The sequence below is a fragment of the Vigna unguiculata genome, chromosome 9 (assembly GCF_004118075.2).
Source record: "Vigna unguiculata cultivar IT97K-499-35 chromosome 9, ASM411807v1, whole genome shotgun sequence".
Taxonomy (NCBI): domain Eukaryota; kingdom Viridiplantae; phylum Streptophyta; class Magnoliopsida; order Fabales; family Fabaceae; genus Vigna; species Vigna unguiculata.
Window position 1 is genome coordinate 24,466,155 of NC_040287.1, and position 23,657 is coordinate 24,489,811.

Sequence of the window (23,657 nt, forward strand, 5' to 3'; positions counted from 1 at the left end):
GTCGTTTGGGTGTGTGAGAGTACCTTGCATGTGATGTTTGGCCGGAAATCATGGCCGTACAGTGAAGAACAGTGGCGAGACCTGTTAATCTCGCCCAAGCGAGTCCATCTCGCCTAGGCGAGATGAAACAGGGAGCTCGCCTAAGTTTTTTGCGCGAAACGTCGCCCGGGCGGCTCGCTCAATTTTTGAGCGAGCAGGCAACTCGCCCAAGCGAGAGGGATCTCGCTTAAGCGAGATCCCGCGTTGCCCAGGCCCTTGTTTTCTTCGAATCCTCGCCTAGGCGAATGGGGGGCTCGCCTAAGCGAGCCTGTCTCGCCTGAGCGAGACCCCTCAGCCTGAGCGAGGTTCTGGGCGAGACTGTGCTATGTATTGGATGTTTGATGGTTCCCGAGTGATCTGTTTTGATTGGGCATGATTGTGTGATGATGGACTTGTATATAATGGAGTATGTAATATATTTTTGGCATGATTCATGAATTGTGAATGAGTGGGTTGGTATGAGGCTTAGCATGTGAAATGGATGAATGCGTTGGAAACAAAAGGATACGTGATTGATATGAGATGAGACCCCAGACTCATTGGGGTGGTGATGATCAGAGGTATGGACTTGAGAGGTGATGCATATGAGGATTTGATTTCAAGGGTTGATATGGGATTGAAAAACATGATTTAATATTCTCTTATCGATGAAATATGAATGTTGGTCCGTGTCAGCGTGTAATTCCTTGGGGGTCTCTAGGCGAGACTTCTGGGGGTACGCTTCAGTGGTCGGGACGTAATTCCATGGCCCCTGTTAGTGGGTGTCCATGGTGGTGCCCCATCTGTATAACTAGGTAAGGATTCAAGGTAAGGTTGCATCCTGACGCTTCGAGGAGCCAGTTAGTCTCACTTAGAGCGGACTGACTCTTGTGGTGGGAGTAGCAGGAGGCCTGAAACTCATTAAGGGCTAACCTTGTGGTGGGGGAGATTTTGATTCATCATAACACTTGTATTACAAGGCTCAGGGATCGAGCAGCTCAGGTTCGAGCAGAGGTACCCACACAAGTGCAAGCATCCGCTGAATCCGACCAAGTTATACGTATCCGGATGAGTCGAGTCGAGTCGTAGTGTAATGGATGAAGAGTCATAACATGTTTTGGTTGCTATGTGGATATGAAATGATGAAAATAGGTTTGACTGCATGATGTATGTTGTTAGCTCTAGCTTACCCGTTTCGTTGTATGTCTGTGTTGTATGTGGCTGTTCTTTCTTGCGATGATCATCGACTTGGTTGATGGGAGCAGATGGTCGAGGTCCTCGTGGTCAGCAAGGGAGCGGTGATCCAGTAGCTTAGCCATCTGGGCTGGAGTCGTCCTCGTGTTTATTTAGGGCCACGACCCATGTATTTCTTTCCGTATTTCTACGATTCATTCTACGATGTATTCGTATACAGTTATCCTACCTTGATCGGCATCGTGGTGTGCCTAGTTTTGTAGGGGTGATATTAAGGACCCCAGGACTGCGTTGTTATGCTTTTATCACGTGACGTTTCCTTTGATTTTACGTATTAAATTAAATGGGACGTTACATTTATGGTATCAGAGCGGTCATTCCTTAGGTCTGTGGACTTGGATGTCCGCTTAGCTTTCTCTGTGTCTTCTGAGTATTCTTAGTTAAATTCTTGCCTTTATCGAGTCTAACCAAGTGATTTTCTGTGTGCCAGTGGATTATGGCACCTCCTCGCCGAGCTTCTCAATCATCCCAGGGGGACACACCAGATATCGCCAGAGCCTTGGAGGCGATGGTAGCAGCCATGACTCAGCAGAGTGCTGCGATGATGCAGCAGCACGAAGCATCTATGCAGCGTCAGGCGGCGTCGTTTGAGCAGCAGCAGGCAGTGATGCAGCAGATGGAGGCTGCAAGGGTAGCTGCTGAGGATGCCCACTGGCAGCATATGGAGGCCCTCCGCCAGATGGAGGAGAGCAGGACGACGACGCCTGTGTTTGGTCCTGAGCCGCGACATGCAGTCAGGGAGTGGAGCTTGGAGGACTTTTTGAAGCACCACCCAGCAAAGTTTGATGGGAAGACTAGTCCTGACGCCGCAGACCAATGGCTGAAGGACTTGGAGCGCATTTATGACGCCAAGATGTGCCCCGCGGAGGACAGATTGGCGTTCTCAGTCTATATGCTCACTGGAGAGGCAGAGCATTGGTGGAGCAGTACCAGATCCATCCTGGAGGAGAGGGATGACCCAGTGACATGGGAAACCTTCAGGGAGAGATTCCTCTCCGAGTACTTCCCAGACAGCATCCGGTACGCCAAGGAGGTGGAGTTCCTCCAGTTGACCCAGGGAGGGAAGACTGTCACAGAGTATGCTGAGAGGTTTAAACACCTCAGCCGTTTCTACACACTGCCGCTCGACGAGGAGTGGAGATGCCGGAAGTTTGAGAACGGGCTTCGCGGTGACATTCGCTTGATGATGGCACCCTTGTCCATCAAGGATTTTGCTGCTCTGGTAGAGAAGGCCAGAGTAATTGAGAAGACGAAGCGCGAGGTGGAAGGCCAGCGCCCACCGCAGCCTCAGCCGCCTCAGAGGATTGGTGGACCATCTGGGTCCAGGCCCCGACATGAGGAGAGGAGGAGACCGTATGATAGACCGCACCATCAGCCTCAGGAGTCTAGGAACCTTCCTCCGCAGCAGGGTCGAGTTCGGTGTTACTCATGTGGAGGACCCCACCCGAGGTGTGCGTGTCCACGTAGGGAGGGTTACCGTCGGTGCAACAACTGTGGCAAGGAAGGCCACTTTGGGAGAGATTGTCCCAACCTTGCCAGGGCAGCGACACGCCTTCCAGTTCAGACGCCCCAGCAGCATCAAGGGAGAGACAGAGGCAACAGGCCTCAGGCGACGGGCAGAGTGTACGCCATGTCAGGAGCTGAAGCATCAGGCTCAGGTAACTTGGTTATGGGTAGTTGCATGATAGCTGGTTCTTCTTGTTGTGTGTTGTATGATTCTGGAGCGACACACTCTTTTGTGTCTTTTGCTTGTGTGGAACGGTTGGGTTTGCCAGTGCGCGAGCTACAGTGTGAGCTTGCGGTGTCTACTCCGGCGTCAGGTTTGGTCAGGACGTCGTCCTTGTGTGCTAGGCTTCCAGTGGAGGTAGAGGGGCGCAGGTACAAGGTGAACTTAATCTGCCTACCTCTACTGGAGTTGGAGGTAATCTTAGGGATGGATTGGCTCTCTGCTAATCGCATTCTGATAGATTGTCGGGAGAAGAAGCTGTTGTTTCCCGACTCGGAGGAGCATGAGCTGGTATCCTCCCAGGATGTTATGAGAGAGCTAAAGGACGGTGCGCAGTGCTACGTGATCTTCACACATATGGAGGTGGAGAGGGGAGAGACGACGTCTGTGATACCAGTCGTCCAAGACTTTGCGGATGTGTTTCCGGAGGAGGTACCAGGGTTGCCTCCCAGTAGAGAGGTGGAGTTCTCTATTGATCTAGTCCCAGGAACAGGCCCGGTCTCGATGGCCCCATATCGCATGGCTCCGGCAGAGTTGGTAGAGCTCAAGAAACAGATAGAAGACCTGATGGAGAAACAGTTCATCCGACCCAGTACTTCGCCTTGGGGAGCACCTGTGTTGTTGGTGAAGAAGAAAGATGGGAGTTCACGTCTGTGTGTGGACTACAGGCAGCTGAATAAGATGACTATCAAGAACAAGTACCCGCTCCCGAGGATTGACGACTTGATGGATCAGTTGCATGGGTCTTCAGTGTTTTCGAAGATAGATCTGCGATCAGGGTACCACCAGATTTTGGTAAAGGCTGATGACGTACAGAAGACCGCCTTCAGGTCGAGGTATGGCCACTATGAGTATGTGGTTATGCCGTTCGGTGTGACCAACGCCCCGGCAGTGTTCATGGATTACATGAACAGGATCTTCCGACCTTTCCTAGATAAGTTTGTCGTGGTCTTCATAGACGACATCCTTATCTATTCCAGGACTCAAGAGGAACATGCAGAACACCTGAAGTTGGTGCTTGGGATTTTGAGAGAGAAGCAGTTGTATGCCAAGTTGTCCAAGTGTGAATTCTGGTTGGACGAAGTCCAATTTTTGGGGCATGTGATATCTGCCCAGGGGATTGCAGTGGACCCGGCAAAGGTCGAGGCCGTGGTAAAGTGGGAAAGTCCTAAATCAGCCACAGAGATCAGGAGCTTTGTGGGGTTAGCAGGATACTATAGGAGATTCATAGAGGGATTCTCCAAGATTGTGGCACCTTTGACTTTGCTTACCCGGAAGGACCAACCCTTCACCTGGACGGATAAGTGTGAGGAGAGTTTCCAGGAACTGAAGAGGAGACCGACCAGTGCACCGATACTTGTGATTCCGGATGTCGGAAAGCCGTTTGAGGTCTACTGTGACGCCTCCCGCCTTGGACTTGGATGTGTTTTGATGCAGGAGAAGAAGGTTGTGGCATATGCTTCGAGGCAGCTTAAGGTGCATGAGCGTAATTACCCCACTCATGACCTTGAGTTGGCAGCGATAGTATTCGCCTTGAAAATCTGGAGGCATTATCTTTATGGTGCTCAGTTTCGGGTGTTCAGTGACCACAAGAGTTTAAAGTACTTGTTTGATCAGAAGGAGCTGAATATGAGGCAAAGGAGGTGGATGGAATTCCTGAAGGACTACGACTTCGAGCTTCTATATCATCCGGGGAAGGCAAATGTAGTGGCAGATGCTTTGAGTAGGAAGACGGTGCACACAGCACATCTCATGATAAAAGAGGCAGAGCTACTAGAGAAGTTCAGAGATATGAGGATACAGGTGGAGTTGGGGTCCGAGTTCATTAGGTGTAGTACCCTTACTATATCTAGTGACTTCTTGGGCTCGATCAGAGAGAGACAGTTGTTAGATGCTAGTCTGAACAGAGTTAGAGAGCAGCTTGGATCAGATGAGGCTAGAGACTTTGCTGTGAGTGATGATGGCATCCTGAGGTTTCGAGGCAGAGTATGTATACCGGATGATGCTGAGTTGAGAAAGTTGATCCTTGAGGAAGGACACAAGAGTCGTCTTAGCTTGCATCCTGGCATGACTAAGATGTACCAGGACCTCAAGGAAACTTTCTGGTGGCAGGGGATGAAGAAGGATGTGGCTCAGTTTGTGTCCGCCTGTCTGACATGTCAGAAGGCGAAGGTGGAGCATCAGAGACCCGGTGGCCTTCTACAGTCGTTAGAGGTACCAGTGTGGAAATGGGACAGCATCTCCATGGATTTCGTGACTCATCTTCCACGGACTTTTAGAGGACATGACACTATCTGGGTGATAGTGGATCGGTTGACCAAAAGTGCACACTTTCTGGCAATGAACTTGAGGATGTCCATGGCCAAGTTGGCCCAGCTGTACGTCAAAGAGATTGTGAGGTTGCATGGAGTACCTTCGAGCATAGTTTCCGACAGAGACCCACGATTCACATCCCGGTTTTGGCAGACGTTACAGAGTGCTATGGGTAGCAAGCTCACCATGAGTTCAGCGTATCACCCTCAGACCGATGGCCAGTCTGAGAGGATGATCCATTCGTTAGAAGACTTGTTGAGGACATGCATATTGGACCATCTGGGAGCTTGGGATGAAGTGTTGCCTTTGATAGAGTTCACCTACAACAACAGTTTTCATGCGAGCATTGGCATGGCGCCATACGAGGCTCTTTATGGCAGAAGGTGTAGGACTCCTCTTTGTTGGTATCAGGATGGAGAGGCAGTGTTGGTCGGACCCGAGTTGTTAGCACAGACCACCGAGAAGGTGAGGATGGTGAGGGATAGGATGTTGGCTTCGCAGAGTAGGCAGAAGGCTTATGCGGATCGCAGAAGGAGGCCTTTGGAGTTTGCAGCAGGAGATCATGTGTTCCTGAGGGTGACCCGAACCACGGGCGTGGGGAGGGCTCTCCGCTCAAGGAAGCTTTCACCTAAGTTCCTTGGCCCGTATCAGATCACGAGGAGGATCGGACCAGTGGCTTATGAGATAGCCTTACCCCCGCAGTTGGCGAACCTTCATCCAGTGTTTCATGTGTCACAGCTGAGGAAGTATGTATTTGATCCGGCCCACGTGTTGGAGGCTGAAGACATACAGATCAGAGAAGACCTCTCAGTGGAAGTACCACCCATAGCTCTTGAGGATATTAAGGTTGAGGAACGTCGTGGGAAGAGTGTTAGCCTTGTTAAAGTCATCTGGGATCAGAGGACGGGTGACTCGACTTGGGAGTTAGAGGAGGACATGAGAAAATCACATCCACATCTGTTTACCTGGTAAGTCTTTATTTTCGAGGTCGAAAATTTTCTTGTTGGGGAGAATGTAAGGCCCATTTTATTTGTTTTTGGTTTCAGCCCTAATGTAGGTGGGCCGCCCTTGTAATTGGGCCTAAGGCCAGCCCAACATATATACCCTTAGGTCTGCCCTAAAAACCTAGGGTACCCTACTTTCTCAGGATCCTTGTCCTTGCCTTGGGCAGCAGCCGCCGCACACACACATCCTCTGCTAGGGTTTCGTTTCTTTGTCTCGAACCAGTCCATCCCGAGAGCTCGACTAGTGATTCCCGCTCCACGTAAGTAACTCTAACCTACTGTACTTACCTTATGAGGTTTTACATTCGTTTCCACCGATTAAAATCCGAAAATCATTATGTTCACCGCTGTTCCGCCAGTTCTTAGGTCCATCGCTCGAGCTACTGTGCTCCAAGGTTCCGCGTCGAAGTTTCATTAGCTCTTTTCCAGGTACGGGAAGTTAGGGTTATGGTTTCGAGTCTCTTTTTGAATGGTTTGTGCGTTATTTGTTGAATGTATGGTGGGATCTGTCGTTTGGGTGTGTGAGAGTACCTTGCATGTGATGTTTGGCCGGAAATCATGGCCGTACAGTGAAGAACAGTGGCGAGACCTGTTAATCTCGCCCAAGCGAGTCCATCTCGCCTAGGCGAGATGAAACAGGGAGCTCGCCTAAGTTTTTTGCGCGAAACGTCGCCCGGGCGGCTCGCTCAATTTTTGAGCGAGCAGGCAACTCGCCCAAGCGAGAGGGATCTCGCTTAAGCGAGATCCCGCGTTGCCCAGGCCCTTGTTTTCTTCGAATCCTCGCCTAGGCGAATGGGGGGCTCGCCTAAGCGAGCCTGTCTCGCCTGAGCGAGACCCCTCAGCCTGAGCGAGGTTCTGGGCGAGACTGTGCTATGTATTGGATGTTTGATGGTTCCCGAGTGATCTGTTTTGATTGGGCATGATTGTGTGATGATGGACTTGTATATAATGGAGTATGTAATATATTTTTGGCATGATTCATGAATTGTGAATGAGTGGGTTGGTATGAGGCTTAGCATGTGAAATGGATGAATGCGTTGGAAACAAAAGGATACGTGATTGATATGAGATGAGACCCCAGACTCATTGGGGTGGTGATGATCAGAGGTATGGACTTGAGAGGTGATGCATATGAGGATTTGATTTCAAGGGTTGATATGGGATTGAAAAACATGATTTAATATTCTCTTATCGATGAAATATGAATGTTGGTCCGTGTCAGCGTGTAATTCCTTGGGGGTCTCTAGGCGAGACTTCTGGGGGTACGCTTCAGTGGTCGGGACGTAATTCCATGGCCCCTGTTAGTGGGTGTCCATGGTGGTGCCCCATCTGTATAACTAGGTAAGGATTCAAGGTAAGGTTGCATCCTGACGCTCCGAGGAGCCAGTTAGTCTCACTTAGAGCGGACTGACTCTTGTGGTGGGAGTAGCAGGAGGCCTGAAACTCATTAAGGGCTAACCTTGTGGTGGGGGAGATTTTGATTCATCATAACACTTGTATTACAAGGCTCAGGGATCGAGCAGCTCAGGTTCGAGCAGAGGTACCTACACAAGTGCAAGCATCCGCTGAATCCGACCAAGTTATACGTATCCGGATGAGTCGAGTCGAGTCGTAGTGTAATGGATGAAGAGTCATAACATGTTTTGGTTGCTATGTGGATATGAAATGATGAAAATAGGTTTGACTGCATGATGTATGTTGTTAGCTCTAGCTTACCCGTTTCGTTGTATGTCTGTGTTGTATGTGGCTGTTCTTTCTTGCGATGATCATCGACTTGGTTGATGGGAGCAGATGGGCGAGGTCCTCGTGGTCAGCAAGGGAGCGGTGATCCAGTAGCTTAGCCATCTGGGCTGGAGTCGTCCTCGTGTTTATTTAGGGCCACGGCCCATGTATTTCTTTCCGTATTTCTACGCTTCATTCTACGATGTATTCGTATACAGTTATCCTACCTTGATCGGCATCGTGGTGTGCCTAGTTTTGTAGGGGTGATATTAAGGACCCCAGGACTGCGTTGTTATGCTTTTATCACGTGACGTTTCCTTTGATTTTACGTATTAAATTAAATGGGACGTTACAGTTTTTATCATACTATTTTATTTTATTAAGTTAAAATTTAATTGGTATAACTTTTATTATTATTTTTTTATCAATGCTTATATTCATAATGTTATTATTCTATATAAGCTAATTTATTTGTGTGTTTATTATTTTATATTGGGTAGTAAAATTATGAGATTATTTTTGTTCATATGGTTATTATTTTTAACTTCAAATAGTTAGGTATTACTATGTTATTAGATGGGTTGTTGTGAAATGGGCATAAGTATATGATTTCCAATATATTATATTATAATAATTAGGCTTAAATACTTTTTTGATCATCATTTTCGTAGTGTTTGTTGCGGATGGTCCTCATTTTGATAGAATGTTTATAATGGTCCTCATTTTGCGCAATTCATGTTTTATTTGGTCCTTTCCTGTAACGCCGTTACCTGTGTACAGGTGGCTAATTAACGTTAATTTTTTTCAATTTAGGGGAAATTTTGCAATTAGGGAAATTTCTTCATCTTCGTCTTTTTTGAGCTCGGATTGGCAGAGGGAGCAGCTAATACTTGTCATTTCATCATTGGATTGCAGTTGTGCTCTTCATTTCAATTTTCCAATTAATCATCATCAACGAGGTAAGTCGGTTTATGGTTTTCTGGGTTGTGTTATGGTTTTCATAATTCTATTTTGTGATTTATTTTTCTTTTGATTTATGTGATGTTCTGCATGGTTTCTAAATTACCTGCTGAGACTCCACCAGATGCCCAAACCGCTGAGAATGCACCAACTGTTGAGAATGCACCAACTGTTGAGAATGCACCAACTGCTGAAACTCAAACAACTCAACCACCAAGGAATGAAGTGGAGAGTCAAGCAGCACCACTACCAACACCAAAAGAACCATCTTAGCAGTTTAGGATGAAATTACATATTAGGAGGAGGTCATGATAGCAGTTACAAACGTCTTAGTTATTTTTGGAATTTCTGATGTAGAATTCATTATTGATGTACTACATCTTGACTTTCCTTAAACTTCGTTCAATTTCACTTTTGACTTTTGCCAAACATTGATGTAGTGCATTTTGATGAGGATGAATTAACGTTATGAATTTAACTTCTTCCAGACTTACATCAATCTAATTTTTTCCAAGCTTAGATCAATATCACTTACTTCAATGCTCAAATTAAGATGTCATTTTGAACATGTTAGGACTAATATCAACATAATCAAACTAATTCATTTATTCGTTTAACAATAATACAAAATAGATTGGACTTTAAAAGATTACACACAACAACCGTACGAATAATATAATAACAACACAAGTGAACCCTATTACTAATTGCAGCCTCTTCTCAGCAACCTTTAATGACTTCTCCAAATCATTAATCTGCCTCATTTGTGTCATGATGATGACATACTTTTCATCAACACCACCGTTTGAAAAAGTTGCAGCCCACATTATTGGAACCACCACTTTGTAAATCAATAAACCACAAAATAAAACCAATTTATTATTAACACAAAAATAAAAACAGATTGTACCCAAAATTTTCTACCAATATTCTTTGGAGTTCTTGCCATCCTCAAAGCTGTCATCTCTCAGTAGCTACAACTCAGGGTTAATCCATTTCTCGTGGAACCACCAACAGTGCACGAAGATTGGGACCGTAACATACCTATATAATGGGATTGCAGGAGGAAGAAGATTGCAACAACACCAATTGGGAATGGAGGAACAAGATTGCCAAAACTCACAAACTGCCCAAACATTCCTTACCCAAACCCTAGCTCACTTATTTATCCCCAAATATCTAATTACACACACCTGTACAGTACACGTAACACACCCTAATACAAATCGTATCACCTGTATAATGTTCCGTTAATGATTTAAACAGCATTACAGAAAATGACAAAATAAAATACGAATTGCGAAAATGAGGATCATTTTAAACATTCTGTAAAAATGGAGATCATTTTAAATATTCTGTGTCAAAACGAGGGTCATCCACAACAAACACTACGAAAATGAGGAAAAAAGAATATTTAAACCTAATAATTAGAATGAAGGATCAAAAGTCAACTTTGGGGAAGGAAGAAAAAAGTGAAATTTTGGGAACATATAAAAGAACCAAAATAATTTAGGAGAAGCTTGGAATTGGATTGGGAGAGAGTGAAAATGGACTTGGATGCAGTGAAGAGGTACTTGGAGAAAGGAGTGGGAACATCATCGGAGGTTGATGGGTTACCACCGAGGTTTCTGGAACCCTTAATAATGAATTCGCTTAAGGTTGATCTCATCGAACCTGGTCGCATTCTCTGTTCCATGAAGATACCACAACGTTTACTCGTACGTGCACTTGCTCACACCTTTTTCTTCTTTCATTTTTATTTTTTCTCGTTTTAATTCTTTTATGGGATTTTGTTTGTGCAGAACGCTGGCAATACGTTGCACGGTGGTGCCACCGCTGCGCTGGTGGATGTGGTGGGGTCCGCCGTGATTCCCACCGTTGGGTTCACAGGTCCCAATACGGGGGTTTCCGTTGAGATTAATGTTTCCTACGTGGATGCTGCCTATGTCGATGTATCTCACCACCTATCCATCTCTTTTGATTATTGATTTGTGATTTGTGATTTGTTATAATGATCCATTGACTTGATAATGAATCATAGTAATGGGGTCAGGTTTGGTTTGAGTGATTGATTTTTGTTCCATTAATTGCTCTTCGGAAAGTTTTCGTGTGTGAATGAATCATCTTTGGTGTTTCTTCCTTGGACTGTCTGTCACATTGTATTGAATTGAGTAACAGTGGCGTTAGAAGAACATTAGTTTAGTATGTATTCTGAGACTTGGTTGCTGAAATGTGTAGTTTTGACCAAACACGTTGCTCAAGTTCTGGACTTGGTTACCTTAACTAAATTCTCTGATGATTTGGGAACTATTTTGCAAATGATTAGCAGAAAAGTAAAAATCTTTGTCTTTTCTATGTTAAAGTAGGTGAGTGTGGGTGTGGTGTGTAGGAGAACTTGATTGGTTGACATGGTCTATTCTTTGAGTGGAATTTATGGAGTTGTTATTGTGGTTTCTGATAATGGATGTAATGCAAAAATATTAGTGCAGTAACAATAGTTTTGCATTGTTATGTTAGGAGGAGATTGAGATCGAGGCCAGAGCATTGCGTGTTGGGAAGGTTGTTGCTGTTATAAGCGTAGAGTTCAAGAAGAAAAAAACTGGCAAAATTTTTGCCCAGGGGCGTCATACCAAATTTATTCCTGCTTCCAGTAAACTTTGAAGGACCAAATTGCACCCAAATAAACGGTTCAAGTTAAATGTTGTATCGCCCTTCTGTACCAAATACATACCAAATTACCCTTCTGATTAAGTTTCCTCCATCTCAAACAATTACTTCAATTACTTTGAATTTTCTGTACCAGTTCTTGTTATTGTTAAACGATGAGGACAATGTATGCTCGAAGTTGTTCTCTACCTTTTGATTTTGATTATGTATATATTATTTGACTCAAGATAATCATTTTTACTTGAATCTTCATTTAACCACACTTATCTCGTCATGTGTAAAAGTTAAAGTGAAAAATATAAAGGCGTCCAATTCTTTTCCTTTTCTAAAACTATACAGGTAGTGAAGGTAATTTTTTTTATCCATGGGTGTATTCATAAATGCAAGTTTTGGTCAGGCTACTGAAGTTGTCCATGCTCACCAAAGTTTTTCTTGTTCAAAATTTCATGACAAAAGTTATTTAAGGTACAATTATTTAATCATGAGAGCCATGTCCTATAATTCCCAGAGCATCTCTGAAGTTGAGGGTGCTCCTCATGGTTCGCCTGCCGATTCCTCCATTGCCCTTTCTCATCATGGCAGCGAATTCCCCATAATCTATCTGTCCATCCTGCACGACAAATCTTCCATTAACAACCCAACCTTATAATCAAGTGTTGCAGAAACTTACGACAACCACAAACAGAAACGAATACTTACGTTGTCTTGATCAATTTCCTTGACAATTTCATCAATATGGACATCCTCCAAACCGAAATCCTTACAAGCCTGTTGTATCTCATCAATGGTTATGTAACCACTTCCATCTTTGTCAAAATAGGAGAAAGCTGACACCAGATTTTCCTCCCTCTCCAACTTATTCAAGTGAACCGTAGCAGCAATGAATTCACCATAGTCAAGTGTCCCACTGTTATCAATATCTGCCTGTAACCACGTGCAAGATCATACATCAGAACCAAATATTGGATGCAAAACAGCACAGATAACAAAGTAAAGGGTCTTACTGCATCCATGAGATCCTTGATTTCAGACTCCATTAGATCAGATCCTACCCGCTTTAACCCTTCTTTTAGCTCATCAAATGTTATAGTTCCACTGTTATCTGCATCGATCATCTTGAATAACTCCTTCAGACCACCAATTTCTTCCTCAGAGAGCCTCTCCGCAATAACCTTCAAACCATACAAAATTGTAAATATCACGGTATTAGGATTTCACATGGAAGACTAGGAAATGGATTTCAACTTCCCATTCCAAAACCAAGCCATTAAGTCAAAGCTGAAAAACTTGAAAAAATTTAATACTCAAACTAAGAAACACAATCATGGCCCGAGGCTGGGAAGAAAGTGACAATTCAACTGATGTACAACATAGAAAATTGGCATTGATAAAAAATATCAGAAAAAAAAAAACCGACGTAAAGAAACAGTTGTAGATAATAATCATGCCAAATGTAGAACAAGGTCAAGTTCCTTCAGAACTGAAACCCTGCAAGCCACATGAAAACAATACAACTGTGTCAGGTTGAAGATGTCTTTGGTCCATATCGAAAACTCATCAATGAAATTCATCTAATTGATGACAGCTACTGATAAAAGACATTAGCCTCCACTTCGACCATATGTACATTATGCCCTTGCTCTTGCTTTGGTAATAAGGGTCGTCAAGAGCCTGAGCAAGAGTTAATCTTGATTTAATGTGTTTTTAACAAGAGTACAACGTGTACATATAAAAAGCCATTAATCATATTCACTGCAAAAAAAATTCTTCAAATTCAAAATTTGTTCCTGCAGGCAAAAACACATTCATATGCCAAACAAGGTAGGTATCCCCTACAACCATCTAAGACAACCTCATAAAACTTCAGCAAAAATTAAGAAGCTCTGGCATCGTTGTTGTTGAATGAGATAAAAATATTGTCATGCATTTTATTAATCTCTAGAATCAAAAAACCTTTTAATGAATGTATAGGCAATTCCCAAAGGCCTTATGATAAGGAAGCAACAGTTTGCACCAGCGGCGAAACTTTAACAAAAAAAATTGAGGGAGTCCAAAATAATAAAAGAAAAAAGATTTTTAATATGGTTGATTTTAAACGTTTTCCTATCAAATTCTTCTTTCCATTCGACCAAGAAGCAGACTAAATAAAAAAAAGTATAAATTAAAGACATTTATTATACCAATGTTGTACTGAAAAATAAAATAATGACAAATCATACAACATAAAATGCAAAACATTTGAAGATAAATAATATACATACAATAATAAGTTTTTATTATGACACTAACTGCACTACATTACTTTGCATAAGATATCTCTTATTGTACCAAAAGCCCATAACCAAAGAGAATAAAAAAATAAAGTTCAAATTACACTATGAAAAATAACTATTGATTGTTATATTATAAACTATCAAGATAAAAACACACTCAATGTATGGGAAATATTTATTATAAAAATAACAAAACATTTTTTTAAGTAATCACATAACATTAAATTGTACCTTTCTCTTTACTTATTTCTTTCACTCGTATTAAAATACCATTCTTACTAAATATATCTACATATGTAGAAAATGATCAAATTACACTATGGTAACTCCAAACTAAAAGTATTACACCTTCTTTAACCATTCATTATATTATATGCTCATAGTACTGATATAATCAATTCAGTAATTTACGTTAGCAAAATCCATCTTCAATCATAACCATGATAAAATGGTCCACTACCAAGATCTCACTATACTTCACATTGCAAATGAAAATATCCATCCATTCCCACCATGAAGGAGTCATGATATTATAAATTTTAATTAGTAAATTAAAAACTAAAAACGAGTGATTCTTTAAAATAAAAAGTTAAGAGAAATTATAATTAACCAAATTCCTACAAAAAATGCATATAATTAAGAAAAAGGATATTCTAAAGAGATTAAATTGTTTTTAAATAGTGGGCACTCAGCACACAGAAATCATTACGCCCAACTAAAAAGGTTTGCAGTCTTACTCGTAAAGCCATCTTTTTAAGTTTATTCATTGCAGAGAACTGCTTCAGGCGTGATAAAACAGCAGAATCAAGAGGTTTATCTGGTGCAAGGTTGTCATCAACAATCCATGGATGACCTGACACAGAAACCACACACATTCATTCAAATCATGCTACTTGCTTGCTCAATATAAAAGAAGTTGAATAGACTCACAGAGTACTTTGTGAGCTGTGAGCCTTGTCTTTGGATTCCTATCAAGCATTTTTCGAATCAGATCCTTGGCACTGTCTGAAATGCTGGGCCATGGCTCGGACTGAAAATCAAGTCTTCCTAGTAAAATCTGTCGGAAAATCCCCTGTTCAGTTTCTGGAGGTGACAAAAATGCCAGACAAGTATCAGTAACGATGAAGGATACACACACGAAGAAAACAATTGATAATTTAAGGTGCAGGTGACATGTAATTACCAGCCCAAAATGGTGGCACCCCACTTAATAAGATGTACAAAATAACACCAGCACTCCAAACATCTGATTCAGGTCCATAATGCTTACGCAACACCTCTGGGGCAACATAGTACGGGCTTCCAACAACGTCACAGAAGGTCTCACCTGAAAATGAAAAGTACATCACTGTGTTAACCATGCACAATGTGGAAGGGATTCCAGATTATCTCGTAATCATTGTGTTATAGATACTCATAATGATTGCTGGTTCCTGATATACACCATATTACCTTTCTGGCTTCATCTCCGTTGAACCCGATAAAAACCATAAAAATAAAATTCACTTTTTATACATCTCCCAAAACATAAAGATCGTGATTTCAATTCAATCTACGAGACAAAAATAGAATTCAGACCAACAATTGCTGCTTTTACAGAAAAAGAGTACTGAATAAATAGGCTTATTATATCACCATTTAATGAAAATCTCAACAACCACTAAAGCACTAAGAAAAGATAAGAAATTCTAAAATATGAATTATGTTTTTCGGATTCCAAGCAGCAAGATGGATCGAAATTAAACAATGAGTGAGCATGAATGAAGGGAAAGATAAGAAAAAATGGAAACGAGGTTATTGAGAAAAGTAAAGTGAGATCGCAGTGAATGAGGAATGAAATAGATCGGAAGCTAACCTGGCTTGTAAAAGACAGAGAGACCAAAATCGGTGGTTTTGAGCTTGGCATCTTCCTCAACAGTGTCGAAGAGAAAGTTCTCGGGCTTGAGGTCCCTGTGCATGACTCCAAGGGAGTGACAAGCCTCGACAACCTCAAGAATGGTCTTGATGAGGTTGGCGGCCTGACGCTCACTGTAGTGGCCCTTCTGAACGATCCTGTCGAAGAGCTCGCCTCCCTCGCAGAGCTCCATGACGAGGTGGACGGAGGAGGTGTCCTCGTAGGTGCCGTGGATCCTCACCACGTTAGGGTGTTCCGAGAGATGGTGCATTATCTGAATCTCCCTCCAAACGTCCTCGTAGTCCTCCTTGCACAGAAGCTTCCGCTTCGGGATTGACTTGCAGGCGAAGGTGCGACCCGTGGCGTTGTGCGTGCACAGGAACGTCGTGCCGAATTGCCCCTGACCCAGCTTCCGCCCCAGCGTGTACACCTCCCTAAGGTTCTCGGTTCTGTACGGCAGCACCCACGCAGTCTTCGCTGCGCCCGCACCGCTACCCGCCTGAGACTTCGACATTGCCAACACTCTCTCTCTCTCTCTCTCTCTCTGACTCAGATAAAGAGAAACCAATGAAGAAAGGAAGACCCGGTAAAAATTTAAAACAAATAAAAATTAAAATAAAAACAATTTCTGTGTTTTGTGTGCGTGACTTCGAGTCTTACCACCTAAGACACGCTAAGCTTCTGTTTTTATACTACTTTTCTATGTTAAGGTCTCACAAAAAAAATAAAAAAATACAAATTCAAGTTATACATAATTGTAAGAAAAACTGTTTTTATTCATACCTGCAAGAATTGTTAACTATTTTCCTAAGGAAGAACAATAGTACATTTATTTAGCTTGTTGATTTTAATAAATACTTAAACTAAGTCTGAATAGGGTTAGGACAGGGATGCAATTACTTTTTTTTCTGCAAAAACTAACATAACTTCTCTTAATTTTTATGTATTAAAAAAATTATGAAAAAATTAGTTTAAATTAAGTAAAGTTATGTAACTTTTCTCAAAAATAGTCTCCCTAATCAAATAATAATATGTCAACAATAAAACAACATTATATTTGACAGTAATTCATGTACTAAGTTGTTAGGAAATTACTTCAGAGTTCGGGCACACTACAATTAACGAGTTAGATTTCAAGCAAAATAAAATTTAGGTGTAATTTTGCGTTCTCAATAAATAACATTTTCACGTGTTGGATAGGTATTTACTGATTTCTTTTAAATATATAAAATGCAACTAATTAAAAGTAAAAGTAATTAAAATAAGTTATTATCATGGATAATAATTTATGTTCTTGAAATATAAGATACGAAATTCACTCTTTCGTATACATACTTTTTTTTTCTGGTAATACATATATCTGAAAATATATAAATATATTTCAATAATTTTCTAAAAGCGGACTCTCGTATCAATGGTCGAATTGAAGGTTTATTACTAGGTCAAAAATTTAGTCAAGATCCAACAATTTATGTACTAAAAATTATAAATATTACGATTCGATTATAACTTATTATAGGATAATTAATGTTACTGCAATAAGGTTAACATATTTATCAGTGTTTACAATTTTTTTTAATTTTGCTTTCGTAAGTAATTGTTTTCTAAATTAAAATAATTATTTTTTTTAATTCTTTAGTGGATGTGTATTACAATTTAACTATTTTTTAAATTGAATAATTTTATTCTTTTAAGTAATTATTTATTTAAATTTAATTATTTTCTAAAATTAATTAATTATTTGTAGTAAAAAATATAGATACATATGGTGTATGTGTTTTAATTCATGTATTGTAAAATTGATTGAGCAATTATAAATATTGCATTTTTATTCTCTTTGACCAAATGATTTACAATTAAAATTTATTTACAATGATTTCAATGAGGATACATGACACTTTTTGCTATAAATTAATTATACGTATTTTTTTTCTAATTTTGTTTACTCCATGGTAAACAGTTTTTTTATTTTTTATCTCGAAGCTCATATTGATTTATCCCAGACGGTTCAAGTATTAAAACAGGAATAATTTTCAGCAATAATATATTTTTATACAATTTCAAATTATTTATTTAACATTTAAATATGTTTGAAATCTAAAAATATGAAAAGGGGTTCATGTGAGAAAATTTAAAAAATATGTATAAAAGATAATAGAATTCAAAAGTTGAGAAAAAATAACATCCAAACATATAAGAAGATGTGAAATTACATGCAATGGTCACATGGTGGCTGAAAGAAGACGAAAGTCTGAGTTACAAGTCGGTGTATTTTAAATTATTTATTTCCATTTATAAAATCACTTATTGAAATTTCTGTCTCTCAAAAAGTTATATCTTTGATGTTTTTTTTTCTTTCTATAAAAGTAAAGCTATCTTATACTTTTTTGTTAATCTTCTTTTACTTTTTTTACTAATACAATTTTTGTCTTCTAGTTTGTCCTGATAAACACCATGGATCTCTTACTTTATTTTATTACGATTTATTTATTTAAAACTAAAATGGAGATTAAGTTAAAAATATGCAATATAATTAATAAACTCCTATATGTTTATTTGTTCAGATGTAATTGATTTGTTTTGTAAAATTAAAAATGATAACTTATAACAACCTGAAGACTTACAAGTTAAATAGTTAAATTATATATATATATATTAATAATAATCTATCAAAGATATTTTGTTTAAAGAAGTTGATACGACAGGCCTCTCATATATGTCCTTTTGTGTTCATGAAAAATCTAAACTTAAATCTGTGATGATAGACACATAAATCAATATATTACATTTATATGGTTAAGATTAAAGGAAAAAAGGTATATACCTTTTTTACATAGTAATGCGATTACTACCCAACTTTTTAATTAGTCTCTATGATTATATATTTGAAAAATACTAATGTACACTAATCGATTTTCTTAATAGTTCTTGATGAGTTTTATTGTGTTGCTAACACAAAGGTGTTGTGATATTGAATTTATTTTCAAATATAAAAAATACCATTAGATTAGATTGTTTTATTGACGAGTGTATATATAATTATTGATCTCAACATGTTTAGTTCTATTTCTATTTAAGAGATAATAGAAAAAAAGAAAAAAAGAAAAAAAGAAAAAACAACTAATCCTAGAAAACACACTAGTTTCCTTACCATTTCTTTTAGGAGATATTGGCCTATGAAGTTTCGATGTTATTTAGACATATTACAAAAATATCTTACAAAATTAATTTATCAAGTAAGATTTATAAATATGAAATGTTCAACCATTTTTTTATATTGTCAATATATATATATATATATATATATATATATATATATATATATATATATATATATATATATATATTGCAAACATAAAATTAGATAGTAACAAGTGATATAATAAATTTAGCAAATTATAAATTTTCGTAGAATAATTTTTAAACAATTTTAATATTATTTTAAATAATCAACTTTAAATCTATAAAATTAATTTATAAAATAAAACTTACACCTATTTATATATTTATATAATATAAATTCATTTTATCACCGGTAATATAAAAACTAAAAAAAAAAAGAATTCTAACTTGTTTCGAACTAACAGTCATAGAGAAAAATAAGGTAGGTATGTGCTTGGTTTAGGAACATGATTTGGCTGAAAAGACAACCTACCTTTTGACAAGGAATGAAAATCCAGCAACTTTATCTACATATAACGTTGCATGTGCGTAGCATGGATATATGGGTGATACATTAATTCATCACATCAAATTGAGCACTCACCCTATTTTTTCTTTTTCATTCATGACCTCTAAAAAATCACACATTTTCTTTTTTATTATGAGAAAAAAAAAACGAGTCATTGCTGTTCAATAAGTGTGTTTAATAAAGATTTGATAAATCATTTTTTTTTTTTAAATTTGTATAAGCATAACATGAATAATTTGTATACCATTGATGAAACTGGGCCCAAGTGGAGCTCTTACATTTTGGCACAGGTGATTTTCATTTAATGGCTTTTGGGATGGGAATTTGGCATATTCAATGTATGAAACTAACATGTCATTTTCATGCAATTGGAGATGTTTATATAACATCCCAATAATTTTTAAAATACCACATCTTTTTGTCAATTCTATTACCACCTAGACTTAAATCATTACTATTCAAATTTATTTTAATACAACATTTTTCAAGGTTCCTTATCTTTTTTAATGTAATTTTTAACTTAAGATATATATTTATTTATATTGTAATTGTACTTAAAAAAATTATATATAAAAATATATTAAACTAATAAGTTGAAAAATATTACAAAATGATAATAGTGTTTTGTTTAACTATAGTACACTACTCTAGCAATGCTTATCCATGATAGCTAACCAAAGCCTATGAAGACGATTCCAAATCCATCGTTGATTAAGTCTTCGTTAAAAGCAGCAAACAACAACGACAATTTTATAACTGTCGTCATTATTAACTAATATGATCACAGTTTGAAGAGCCGTCATTGAACTATGAACGACAACAATATGGGTTTGGACTTGGACTAGAAGTCCAAAGAGTAACGACGATGGTTTTGGCACCAACCGTCGTGGATTAGACTTGTTTTAACAACGGTTATGGTCATAACCGTCGTTAATTATGGTTATTTTTTAAGAAAGTGAGCTTTGTTTAATGTCTTATATGAACCTGCAATTCAGAAAAATAGACCCAATGCAAAAACAAAATTCCTATTCAGATAAAGTTTCAATCCAGATATAGTTATAATCTATAGAAAGTACTTTGTCTACGCTTTTTGAACATAAGTTATTGCTCTTGAATCCATTGGACTTGGTTCATTGAATTTCTACAAAAGTGTTGGAAAAATTAATAGCGATACATATGTAAATTATGTTAAGTTAAAATTAGTACATGAAATAAGTTAGTATATTACCACATCCCAACCACTTTCATAATTGCCTTGAACAATTGTTGTCATCCATTGCATCGCATAATAGCCACACTCAAAGCTCCCAGTTTGTTTATTACACTACAGTGACAGTAATTGTATTTAGTTATAAATACACATGACAATACTAAGTAAATAAATGATATATATAGTATAAGTACCTGGAGGGAAATCCAAGTGCCCTTTTTAGTATTGACAGTCGATCTACCACTCAATATACTTTGTCCATTAAAAGTACAAAAGTTAAAATAATCAATACAAAACATGAGATTATATATTCAAGATTAATGTATAAATGAAGGCATTTATTGAAAAAAACTTATGTATCAATTATGCTCTTCAAATAAGGGGGATGAGGTCTATGATAAGAGCAAAACGATATAGCGGTACGCTCTGTCACATCAACGACGATTTGGGGTAAAATCGTTGTTGTTTTTGTCCAACTATTTACAAAAAAAGCCATCGCCTTTTTTTCCACAACATGTCGTTGGAACCGTTGATATTTGGTGTCGTTGAACATTGTTTCTACACTAGTGGTAATTAAATATGTATTCATAGATTTCCTTTACCCTGATCTTTATTGTGTTTAAAAGAATTTTATGAAACTCATATTTTAACTTAAATCTTATCTTATTTCGTAAGTTTTGCATACAATTATAAGAAGAAAGATTACTTAAACTAAAGAAATTTTGATTCCTTTTCTTCTTCAAAGTATGCCTCTAAAAGATCAATAAGTGATGGGATACCAAAAATGGCATTTTCACTTGAATAAGAGTTTGGATAATATTTATCAAGAAAATAAGTATATATATATATATATATATATATATATATATATATATATATATATATATAAAGTCTACATGCATAATAAAAAATATTCTCAATAGAAACATAATCGAATATTGGAATAAGATAAACTTAAATACTCTTTCCTAAAATCAAATTAAAACATTGACACATTAAGCATTAATGCTAATCAATGACACATCCAATCAAAGTTTACATTTGTATCACTCAAAGAACACAAAAAACACAAAGAAACATAAAAAGAAAAGACTTATTTGCTACTTCAGGACTAAGTTAACGAATCAAATTCATAGAAAAGAAAAAGGAACAAGACGTAGTTAAGACTGAGACAATGAGGATCACGAGGGATAGGACGTTCAACACCAATGAATCGATATTGTTTAAAAAGTTGGAGAAAGTACTCCCTCTACCTTCTTTGTCTTGAATCAATGGGTCACGAGGAGTCAGATGTTTAACAATGAATTTGTCTTGTTTAAAAAGTTGGCAAAAGTACTCCCTCATACCATCTTTGTCTGGTTGAAAATTGCCCAAATATGTGATATGGGATAATATGAGATATTTATATGGTAAATTAATTCCACATATGTGGTCCATTTATCAATTAATTTTATAATTATTGCATAAAATTTTGATACTGTAATTCCATGTAATTGACAACAATTTAGTATGACAACTACTATGATGGACAAATATCTTGATAAATCTCACAGGTGCTCTATGTTTTAGGTAATCAAATATGTTATCTTCTATAGTATACTATACCACCCAAGTTTAGAGATTGAGGATTTGAAACGAAAAAGCACATTAAAGGATTCTCATGACAATGTGTCAATGGTTGAAGGTTAGTCCTTAATCCTTTCTCGCATTAGTTTTACATTTGGTATAAGAGCAATGTTAAATACCTTTGCCTTGTTGTTTGAATCTTTCGTGGTTATCCTTTTGGATTCATTATTTATGTTTTTCATGTGTTTAATATCGAACATATATTTTCGGCGTTGAAGGTGGCACTATTGATGAGGTGATGCTAACCATGGTTGGGCTTTGTGGTTATGGGTACAAAAGATCTCAGAACATCTGAATTGTGGTCCTTTGATGCTTTGCCAGAATCGCTCTAGGAATCCGAATCCAAGAAGTATATGGGATCATAAGAATAATGTTGTGTTTAGAAATACAAAGGTTGATGGGATGAAAATATTTGCAAGTGTACAACTAAAAGCATGGACTTTGACTAGAAACAAAATCCCAAAGCTATTTTCTCATACTCTGATTAGTGTCTATGCCTGAAAACATGTATTACAAGTATCCAAAAATAACTCTATATCTCAAATGTAACTTCAGTGTGAGTTAGAGGCTTATCTCTTTGTTGCATTTTGTTTTTGTTATTTTTGTGCAAGTATGCATGAATGAAAAAGAAAATTTTGGTCTTAGTAATTGTAAGACCCGAGAAATTTAAATGATTAAATAAATAATTATTTAATAAATGCGAGTAGTAGGAGCCTTATTACATTTAATGCGAATTGTTATGATGTGAAAAAGTACTAGCTCAACTGGTTGAGAGTACTTGGTTGTTGTGAGAGGACTTGGGTTCAAGTCCTTTGTGTGCTAAATTGTGTGTTATTTTAATAAGTGCATTATTTTGAATGTTATGTTTGGATGTGATTAGTGATAATGTAATCCTAAAATTTTAGGAATTATCACGAAACATGAATTGGTTGTGCACTTACCTTGTGATTGAATGGTTGTGGGTTCAAACCTTGCTAAGAATGAATTAAGCTTTCTTTTTGCCAAATTTTCTTTTGGCAAGAATATGAAAAAGGAGAGAAACCCTAGCTGCAAAATGGGCAGCCTAGGGGGTTGGGGAGGCAGCCATTAATGGTCTTTGAAGGGCCATTAACTCCACCTTCAAAGTCATTTTCGTTTTCATCTAATTAACAAGCATTAAGGCTTAGTTAATGGTCTAATTAAGCTGGTTTTTGGAGAAGAAAGAGAAAAAAATGATGGAGCAAAGAGGGCACACGAATTTGGCAGTGAGGGAGAGAGTTTGAAGGTGATTTTTAGGGGAATTTAGCATAGCATGAAGTG

The 23,657-nt window shown here is 38.2% G+C and overlaps 2 protein-coding genes across 2 annotated transcripts; one reads left to right on the plus strand and one right to left on the minus strand.

Moving 5' to 3' along the window:
• The first annotated feature begins 10,448 nt into the window (after positions 1–10,448).
• Positions 10,449–11,914, plus strand: LOC114163176 (acyl-coenzyme A thioesterase 13-like). Its single transcript, XM_028047314.1, has 3 exons — positions 10,449–10,715; positions 10,800–10,949; positions 11,515–11,914. Exons 1-3 carry the CDS (start codon positions 10,545–10,547, stop codon positions 11,656–11,658), a joined length of 465 nt encoding a protein of 154 aa, XP_027903115.1. The 5' UTR covers positions 10,449–10,544; the 3' UTR covers positions 11,659–11,914.
• A 90-nt stretch (positions 11,915–12,004) lies between these two features.
• Positions 12,005–16,462, minus strand: LOC114163175 (calcium-dependent protein kinase SK5-like). Its single transcript, XM_028047313.1, has 7 exons — positions 15,793–16,462; positions 15,121–15,264; positions 14,868–15,020; positions 14,675–14,790; positions 12,669–12,836; positions 12,364–12,588; positions 12,005–12,274 (listed from the first exon to the last, which is right to left on the minus strand). Exons 1-7 carry the CDS (start codon positions 16,343–16,345, stop codon positions 12,140–12,142), a joined length of 1,494 nt encoding a protein of 497 aa, XP_027903114.1. The 5' UTR covers positions 16,346–16,462; the 3' UTR covers positions 12,005–12,139.
• Between the last annotated feature and the right edge of the window lie 7,195 nt (positions 16,463–23,657).